Source organism: Anarrhichthys ocellatus, unplaced genomic scaffold, assembly GCF_004355925.1.
Source record: "Anarrhichthys ocellatus isolate YVR2014 unplaced genomic scaffold, GSC_Weel_1.0 scaffold2, whole genome shotgun sequence".
Lineage (NCBI taxonomy): Eukaryota > Metazoa > Chordata > Actinopteri > Perciformes > Anarhichadidae > Anarrhichthys > Anarrhichthys ocellatus.
Window position 1 is genome coordinate 16,276,035 of NW_022280032.1, and position 9,237 is coordinate 16,285,271.

The following is a 9,237-nucleotide window of genomic DNA, read 5'->3' on the forward strand; positions in this document are numbered from 1 at the left end:
TATATATATATATATATACACACACACTGTTAAATGTTTATACCTTTTTTGCTGCCCTTTTTTATTCTTTGTATATTTTTTCTTGTTTATTGTAAATTTGTGTTTGTACATTGAGAGCGGAGTGGAAACTGGAGACAAATTCCATGTATGCGTAAGCATACATGGCCAATAAAGCTGATTCTGATAACACATGTTTGTGCATCGACTCTCCTGTCTATTTGTGCAGACTCGTCACTTCGCTACCAAGCCCATGACTGACTGTCTGCTCATGCTGAGGAATGAACGCTGGAAGAGAGTGCGGAGCATCCTGACCCCGTCCTTCAGTGCTGCCAAGATGAAAGAGGTGAGACATGAGTGGGTGGCAATTATCATCAGCCGGTATTCATTATTAAGAATGTTATTTTGTGGTCTTAAAATTTGCCAATTAGAAAGGAGCAGATGGAAGATAGAGCTACATTTTGTGTCTAATAACTTACTGTCTGTCACAGATGGATGGTTAGAAGTGTGGTTTTGTTTAACTATCGAGGGTTTTTTTTTTGGTGTCCTGGTTCTGCTGATAAACATCTCTAATTAATTGATAGTGGTGCTGCCCCACTGCTTGCAACTGTAGTAAATATCAGACCTGCATCATTTTGGAGATAGCTTCTCAGTCCAGGTGCAAGGAGCAGAGAGGACATGAAGGACTCCTTTGTAGAAATGGGGCATATTTCCAAGGTGTGTTGAGTTCATGGTCCATGTGTCCAAATTCACTTTCCTTTCAAAACACTGTTCTGACTTTTGGAGGGTTTTGTCACGTTCTCACAAGTTTAGCTAAGACTCAAGCGCAGACACTGGAGACGAGGTGAAGTTGGAACTAAGGTATTTTACTTTAAAAAAGTCATAAACAACAACTTAAAGCGTCTCCAACAGGGAGCGGGCAAAAATCCAAACAGAATACAAAAAGGCAAAGTCACAAAAAAGCAAAGGTACAAACCAGGAGCAAACACGAGTACCAAACGCTGGAGCACGGAGCAGACATGAGGGAGACACAATGCAGGAACAGACAGGGGAACGAACAAGGACGATCTGACAACCAGAACAGGGAAAGCAGGGGAGTATATATGTGTGTGGTGATGAGAAGATTGAAGGCAGCTGGGTGGACTGGGCAGGTGAGTAGGATGAGTGCAATCAGGGGAAACACACACAGAGACAGAGACACAGGAACACAGGCCCCCCCCCCACCCCCCCCTCCCTCAAGGGACAGATTCCAGGATCTCGGGTGGGCAGCCTGACTGCCGGAGTTGCTCTGGACCCAGGCGCTCAGGCGGACGTCCCGATGGGCAGAAGGGCTCAGGACACAGGACCTCGGGGGGACGGCAAGACTGGGGCTCAGAAAAACAGGACTGGTGAGATTGAGGCTCAGAAAAACAGGACTGGCGAGACTGAGGTTCAGAAAAACAGAGCTGGCGAGATTGAGGCTCAGAAAAACAGGACTGGCGAGACTGAGGCTCGGACTGGGAATGACTGAGGCTCGGACTGGAGGTCGCTGCTGCTCTGAGGGGACAGCTGGAGTCGGCTGGATTGCCGGGGGAGCTGGAGTCGGTCGGACCACCGACAGGACACGGGGGAACTGAAGTCATCTGAGGCCAAATCTGAGGTTAGCTGCGGGCCAGCGGGGACGGGGGATTGACCCTTCCTCTGCCTCTGCCTCCTACAAGGGTTGAAAGGGCAGACCATCTGGTCATGGTTTGCCTTCTGGACACTCCGAGGCCCTCCCAAGGCCAGGTAGGTTCCCGTAAACTGTTCATACCACTCAGAGACACAGGAACACAGGGGGCAAAGCCTAAACCGTGACAGGTTTCTCATAAAGTTCTTTCTTGTCTTTATTAATCACTTAAAATATTGAAACATCTTGACTTTACAGTTCAATTTCAATGAGTGTCTGTCCTTTCCCAGAAACTCTCAGCAGCTGTGACGAGTATCACTGTCTTTTATGTTTTCCTGTAGATGGTTCCTCTCATCAACACGGCCACCGATTCCCTGATGAGCAATTTGAATGTCTCCGCTGAGTCAGGAGAGGCCTTTGACATCCACAGGTAATCAGACACGCAGCGAACAAAGGCTATTGGTATCATGGTATAGTTTTCTGTCCTCATATCTGTGTGTGTTTTGCAGGTGTTTTGGCTGCTTCACCATGGACGTTATTGCTAGCGTGGCATTTGGTACTCAGGTGGACTCTCAGAAGAACCCAGACGACCCGTTTGTCCGCTATGCTCAGATGTTCTTCTCCTTTTCTTTCTTCAGGCCCATCATGCTGTTTTTCAGTCAGTCAAATCTATCGGTGTTGTTATTTATATGTATGAATTATTACATGTGAGACATAATAGGAATGCAATGAAGGCAAAAATAATAAAATATTATTAAAACATAGACTAGAGAAGGGAGGGTTTACTATCTTCTGTTAAATAGATACGTTACGGAATAATTCATTGGACAATAAATGTGAAGAGAATTTAGCACAGTTTGTAGATTTAAGTTTTAAAAAAACATGCATTTGCATTTAAAGGTGGCATTTCAGGTAGATTACATGAACAAATTTGGTTTGTGCGTCTAGTTGCTTTTCCATTCATCACGGCTCCTCTGGCGAGATTCATCCCCAACAAAAGACGAGACGAGATGAATCACTTCTTCATCAACATCATTCAGAAGATCATCAAGCAGAGAGAGGAGCAGCCTGCTGAACAGGTGAATCTCATGAGCATCTAATAATCTTAAATACAGTACAACTTATAATTTCCCATTATGTTTTTTTTATTTATGTATTGTTTTTTTTTGTTGCATGCAGCGGCGTAGAGACTTTCTTCAGCTGATGTTGGACGCACGAACCAGCGAAGACTCTGTGTCTTTGGAACACTTTGACACAGCGAGTCACGCTGGTGATCAGCAGACACAACACTCGTCGGATCAGGACGACCGTCTTCACCCACAGGAGCCGTCCTCCAGGCGTCCACAGAAAAAGATGATCACTGAGGATGAGATCGTGGGACAGGCTTTTGTCTTTCTTCTGGCGGGCTACGAAACCAGCAGCAACACGTTGGCCTTCACCTGCTACCTACTGGCCATCAACCCAGAATGTCAATGCAAAGTACAGCAAGAAGTGGATGATTTCTTCACCAGACACGTGAGTGTGTCACGTTACGGTTTGATCTGATCTCAGTTTCTTCAGCTACTTACGACATAAGATTTTAGTTGTGGACAGTTGAAATTCAGTGCACATGGTTTTCATGGTTCAAACTTTAACTGAACTATGCTGGATTTATTATATTTGTTCCTTTTGTTGCAGGAGTCACCAGATTACACTAATGTCCAGGAGCTGAAGTATTTGGACATGGTTATAAGTGAAGCATTGCGCCTCTACCCTCCTGGATTCAGGTAAATGAATAACATTAAATGATATTAAATTATAAAAGGTGCATTTTGATTAGATGTACTACAGTCACAAAGAGCACGTTCATTTATTCCTGTACATACATACAGTAGATTACAGGAATCAAACATACATCCATGGCATTTGTTCCCCACAAAGGTTTGCGAGAGACATTGACCAGGACTGTGTGTTGAACGGACAATTCCTCCCTAAAGGAGGGACGGTGGAGATCCCAGCGGGCTTCCTCCACTACGACCCGGAGCATTGGCCAGAGCCTGAGAGGTTCATCCCTGAGCGGTAGGAGACTGTTCTCACTCTACATAAGCAAAACTAACGTGCCTGTGCTTTGTGTTTCATTATCATCTACATTTAGAAGATGGCTGAACTGGATTTGCTAACATGTTCATTCATTACAAATGTATTTCATGTGTCTGTCAACACCTGCAAATAAAGGAAAAGAAGTGTGCAGCAGCCATTCAAAATATTGATATTTTGTTGTGTTGCATAAGTTAAAGCCGAATATTACTCATACAGCTCACAGAAGACATTTTAACATGCCATAGTAGGAAAAGCACAGGTGTAAATAATAAAATGTTTTCAGTTCCTTATTGTAATACCTGTCAATGTCTTCAGCATTAACATGTAGAGTACACACCACCTTTCTTCTGTCACTCATGTCTAACACGGCTATAACGAAGGTAGTGAAGTCCCTGTGTTGTGCTAAAGGAAACGCACTGTCTCCCTGATTGACTCCTATTCTCTACTGCTTTTAATCAATCCAAAATCTCCAGATTCACACCTGAGGCCAAGGCCAATCGACATCCATTTGTATACCTGCCGTTCGGGGCCGGTCCCCGTAACTGTGTGGGGATGAGGCTCGCTCAACTGGAAATCAAAATGGCTCTAGTGCGTCTGTTCCACAGGTTCAGCATAGTGGCCTGCTCTGAGACCAAGGTGGGTTGGACACTTTAAAACACTAAAGACAAACGATCTGTTTCAAACTACTTGAGTCTAAGAAAGGATTCATACACACAGATACATTTAATAAAATAAATAAAAATAAAATGCAACTGTCAGTGTATTTTACCGCTGGCCGGTCACATTTAGTATTTGATCTGGTGAAAGTGGAAAAATATCTGTTGAGTCAGTCCTACAGTGAAAGCAACTGTACCGAGTGGTTTGAATTTATTGTTAACATCCCATCATCATGAACTCAATGGTTATATTATGGTAAAGAAATTAAAATGTTAAACCTGAAAATGATTTATGTCGTGGTCAGAATTCAGTATGTGTCTGTCGGCTATTTACATATGTGGTTATGAACATAATCCTTCATTTGTAAAATGTAAAATATATGTAAGATGTTGCTTTTACATATAGTGCTCTTTCCTTTGTGCAGGTTCCTCTTGAGTTGAAGTCGTCGAGCACTCTAGGACCTAAAAACGGCATATTTGTGAAAATTCAAAGTAGAGACCTGAGAGAAGGTCAAGTGGATTCTCCGCCAGACAATTAAAAAACTGACCGTTCATCAAAAATCCTATGAATAGATACAAAGCATTCTGCAGGTCCATGTTGTGACACTGACACACGTGTGTCAGTGTTAAGGATCTGTTCCTTTATTCCATAGGTAACATGATGAAGTAAATTACAAGTTACAATATACCTTAATTAAAGTGCCCGTCTTGTGCTTTTATTCGAGCCGGAGAGTGGACTGATGAGACGTGAGTAAAGAGATGAGCGGATAAAAGAATAAGTGTGCATGTAGCAATATTGATTTTTTTAATAGATCGATTTTGAACAGCTGTCTGTCATAAAAAGCTTATTCATTAATCAGAACAATGGTTTTAGTTTGTCGCATGCACTGTCGATCAAATCTGTCACCTGAACCTAAAAGTTTGCACATTCCTTCATTTAATGGCATTCTGTTGTTAAACTGTGCTGCTCTCTTTACTACTGCTTCCTCCCATGAATGATGGTTAATTAACCTCCATGCAATCGCAGATTACCACGGTCGATATAGACGGAGGTACATATGTTGGCAAGTGTTACTGATTATATTTGAATAGACTGTTTGATTCCCAACGCAGCAGCGCTGTCATGCGTCTGCGTCTTTTAACCTCCTCAGATGAAAGCTGCCATTTCAGAGTGAGAGAGGTTGTTTTGTGACAGGATAGGAAATCCTCATGCTGTTTTCATTCCTGAGGACATGAGTCAGCGTATCAAATGTCTCAGAACAGGAAACTGGACTTTAGTCGGCCAAAATTCTCAGGGAAAATCAAGTTCAACCTCAAAGAGTGGGAGTAAAAGCATTTTATCTCATTTCTCTTGATGACCTCATTCATTATCCTTCAAGGAGAACATCTGCACCGTACTCAAAGGAAAACAATTACATAACTACGTATCGTGCAGGTAGATACATCTTACTAAGAATTTCAGCCAGTGTTTGGGAGTTATTCTAAGATGCTTGAGAGTTACAGCCCTGAATTTATTTTAATTATGAATGTATACAATAAAAGTGATTTACTGATGATTAATTCAAATGTATCCAACAAAGAAAATGTATATTTCAGCAGCTGGGATTAAAGGCCAGAGGCCTGAATGTGTTTGAATGATATACATTTACAATGGGTCAAATACCACTTGTGTGCAACTAAATATTAACGTGTGATGATGAGATTTCTCTGTTCTATCATTATTAACTACCATTAAAAAAATCACCTGTTATATTAATGTTGTTCTTCTCTACTTCAATAATGGCTATTTTAACAGACAAATACCGTATTATTTAGACACCAAATGTAGTATTTACAATTGAAATAGTTAGTTATGGAATAACTTAAAAAACTATATATACTGTGACCTTTTAAGAAAAACTTTGCTAAAGCAATACACCTATATTCCAGCTTGTTATAGGCATTGTTTTACACTGAAACAGGAACCTTTTCCTATTTTAATCTGCACACATGTTGATGCTTCCAGTTTCTTTTACCCATAACTAGTAATTTATTCTATTCTTAGTCAACTGTTGCTGAGGGATCTTTGTCGCTTTCTACCCTTTCAATAATAAAGCGTTTGTGGCAGGCGATCCAAAAAAATGTAACTTCAATGTATATTGACATTCACTACTTTAATGGCAATCTGTAATCTATTTATTACATAACAACCAGATCATTCCATATCTGAACACCAGATTATTTGTCGCCCTCATCACCCTTCACTTGCATTAATAACCTGCAGCAGACAACAACATAGGCTCCAATCCTAAAAATAGACATTGGCCAAGAAAAAGCATTATTTTCTTGGTAAACATTCTGCAATGAGTATTTTCTGACACAAATTCATCAAGACACACTGCAATAATCATACAGACAAATCCCATTTAGTATTTCCACTTTCACCTACTTTGCACTTCCAGTGTTAAGATAAAATATTGCAACATTATCATTGAACAAAATAATTGTTCTTTTACTTAAGTAAGCTTTTGAATGCATCTATTTGTGGAAAAAATACTTCTCCCACCACCGTGAAAATCCATGAACCTTTAACAAAGCCACTAATTCAAAGTAAAGCGCATCCCATAATAGGTTTTACTGCTGACCATTCGACACAGGAAAACAACAGCATTGTGACTTATGAGTAGTCGATAAGATACTCTGGATAAATCTGTTGTTTTTCAAAGATAACATAGATGCCGGGGTTGCTCTCGCTGTCAACACAGCTGTCGTAGAGGGTTTTGCCGTTTCCTTTTGGTGGGGGCCGGACAAAGCTGCTGTTCCCCCTGGTGTACTCCCCCACCAGGACCAGAGCAACAAACATGATCTTGCTCAGGCTTCTTTTGACCTTGGCATATCTGTCTGAGTAGGACGCGTCTCTGGCAAAGTAACTCCCTAAAAAAAATAAGGCCGCATTAATACTGACACAGTTCAAGTGTGATGGCCTCTTTTCTACTGCCATGGGAAAGTATGCTGCTTTTTTTTCTGTTCTAAAAGCCTGATGAACCTGGAATAAGAGTTAAATGCTCTCATACCAAAATACAACACAACACAGTACATTTGTGGAAAAGACATTTGTATATTCATCACATGGAATGGCTGCTGAAGCTGTTGTACTGTACCTTTGCCATAGGACGTGCCATGGACACCGCACATCCTCCAGTCAAAGTTTTGCTCACAGATGGCCTCAATCAGGGACTCGTCTGTCCCGTGGAACAAGTACTGCTCATTCACAGACTTAGCTGCATTCCTCTCCTTCATCTGCTCTTTCTGCCTGAACACACAATACAGGAAACATGAACGTGATGACATGCGACTGGTTATTATTTTCGCTTGGTTAAATCTAAAGTATCTTTTTTGCTTTGTTAATTAATTGCATCTATAAGCTCTGTTTTTGGTTTTTGGTCTACCAACATCTCGTTAACTGCTAAATGCTGCACTACGTTCATCTGCTAACTGTGTCTGCCTGCTGCTTTAGAGCCTGTTCCACTGAAAACGGCTGAAAATGGTGCCTATGAGAGCGGCGAGAGTGAACCCAAACTGTAAAGTTGAGGGCCAGAACAGAAAGGAGCTGAAAGTCACTAAAGTTGAGGGGAAATGCAGATTCAGGCGATAATTCTCAGTAGGTTCATCACTACTAGCGGAGCGCCACCTTTCACATCACATTTGACACAATGTTGTAATAAAAATGTTGATTACAGCTTCAAGCCAAAAAGGCAGATCAGGATTTACCACTGAAAGATTTTCCACAGAGAGGGGTTCTGGACCCTCTGGATGTTGTTAATTTTACTCTGGGGCATGGTGCGCTTAAACAGCTTCTCAATCATATTGTACTCCTTCGCAGATTGAGAGAGAGGTACGAGCTGAAAGATAGGAGCACAGTGCAGATAAACAGGTCATTAATGCATAAATTAATATCTAATGTCCAAAACAAGAAAACAACTGAAATATTAAGCACAGTGCAGTGCAGTAAAAACACACACACACACACACACACACACACACACACACACACACACACACACACACAAACACACAAACAACAGGGTGAACCCTTTTCAAATGATCATAATCCTATGAAACAGCAATATAACTACAAGCTTGTGTTTTTTTCTATAACCTCATTGATCATTTATCAAATAAACTGAAACATTGGACTGACATTAATAATTAAACAGACACGTAAAAAAAAAACAACTTATTTTTGGGGAACAGGGAGAAAGGCAACACAGTAATACATGCTTTAAGAGAGACCTTGGATCCAAAATCCGGTTGGGCAGTCATGTCCCAGTGGGATGGGAAACTTTCAGCTGTGGAGGAACTGGAGCCGTGTGGTGATGATGCACTATGAGGAGACAAACACAAGAATTGTTTGACTAGTGAAGTCACTTGAGACACAGAGACATCCAAAACAGCAATGTTAGAATTCATCTTAAAATCTCCATTGAAAACTAAATGAGAAAATACCTCTTTAGCTTCGCCTCCACATCATGAGCAGACACAAAGCAAGGCCTCCTTCTGACCTCTCTCTTGGTTTTGTATTTTACATTCTGCTGATACAACTGGTGTGTTCCCGCTGCACCTTTGAAGTGGAGGATATACTGCTGTTGTCCAGCACCAAAAGGAATCTCTGTATCTCTGTCTGCCAGGTACACGTTCTCCAGAGTTTGAGAAGTGATGGAGGCCGGTATGCCATCGTCATTCTACAACAAAATAAACAGAGCCGACCGTAATCCATTTAAGTTTTGACGCAAGATGTGCCAGTGATGAAATGGGGGGGGGGGGGGGGGAGTCTGGAGAACGTGTACCTGGCAGACAGAGATACAGAGATTCCTTTTG

The 9,237-nt window shown here is 41.5% G+C and overlaps 2 protein-coding genes across 4 annotated transcripts in view; one reads left to right on the forward strand and one right to left on the reverse strand.

Annotated features, from left to right (window-relative positions):
* tbxas1 (thromboxane A synthase 1 (platelet)) overlaps positions 1–6,136 on the forward strand; it is a 19,611-nt gene extending 13,475 nt beyond the window's left edge. For all 3 annotated transcript variants that reach the window (XM_031863953.1, XM_031863933.1, XM_031863943.1), the window contains exons 6-14: positions 227–343; positions 1,987–2,075; positions 2,155–2,303; positions 2,594–2,724; positions 2,825–3,160; positions 3,323–3,411; positions 3,566–3,703; positions 4,198–4,360; positions 4,806–6,136. In XM_031863953.1, coding sequence (XP_031719813.1) covers positions 227–343; positions 1,987–2,075; positions 2,155–2,303; positions 2,594–2,724; positions 2,825–3,160; positions 3,323–3,411; positions 3,566–3,703; positions 4,198–4,360; positions 4,806–4,919 — 1,326 coding nt within the window. In that variant the 3' untranslated portion in view covers positions 4,920–6,136. The remainder of the gene's footprint in view (positions 1–226; positions 344–1,986; positions 2,076–2,154; positions 2,304–2,593; positions 2,725–2,824; positions 3,161–3,322; positions 3,412–3,565; positions 3,704–4,197; positions 4,361–4,805) is intronic.
* A 378-nt stretch (positions 6,137–6,514) lies between these two features.
* parp12a (poly (ADP-ribose) polymerase family, member 12a) overlaps positions 6,515–9,237 on the reverse strand; it is a 5,604-nt gene continuing 2,881 nt past the window's right edge. Inside the window, exons 7-11 of the mRNA XM_031863920.1 lie at positions 8,866–9,101; positions 8,653–8,743; positions 8,131–8,261; positions 7,521–7,672; positions 6,515–7,293 (exon numbers count right to left, since the gene is read on the reverse strand). Of these exons, the coding sequence (XP_031719780.1) occupies positions 7,037–7,293; positions 7,521–7,672; positions 8,131–8,261; positions 8,653–8,743; positions 8,866–9,101 (867 nt within the window). The 3' untranslated portion in view covers positions 6,515–7,036. The remainder of the gene's footprint in view (positions 7,294–7,520; positions 7,673–8,130; positions 8,262–8,652; positions 8,744–8,865; positions 9,102–9,237) is intronic.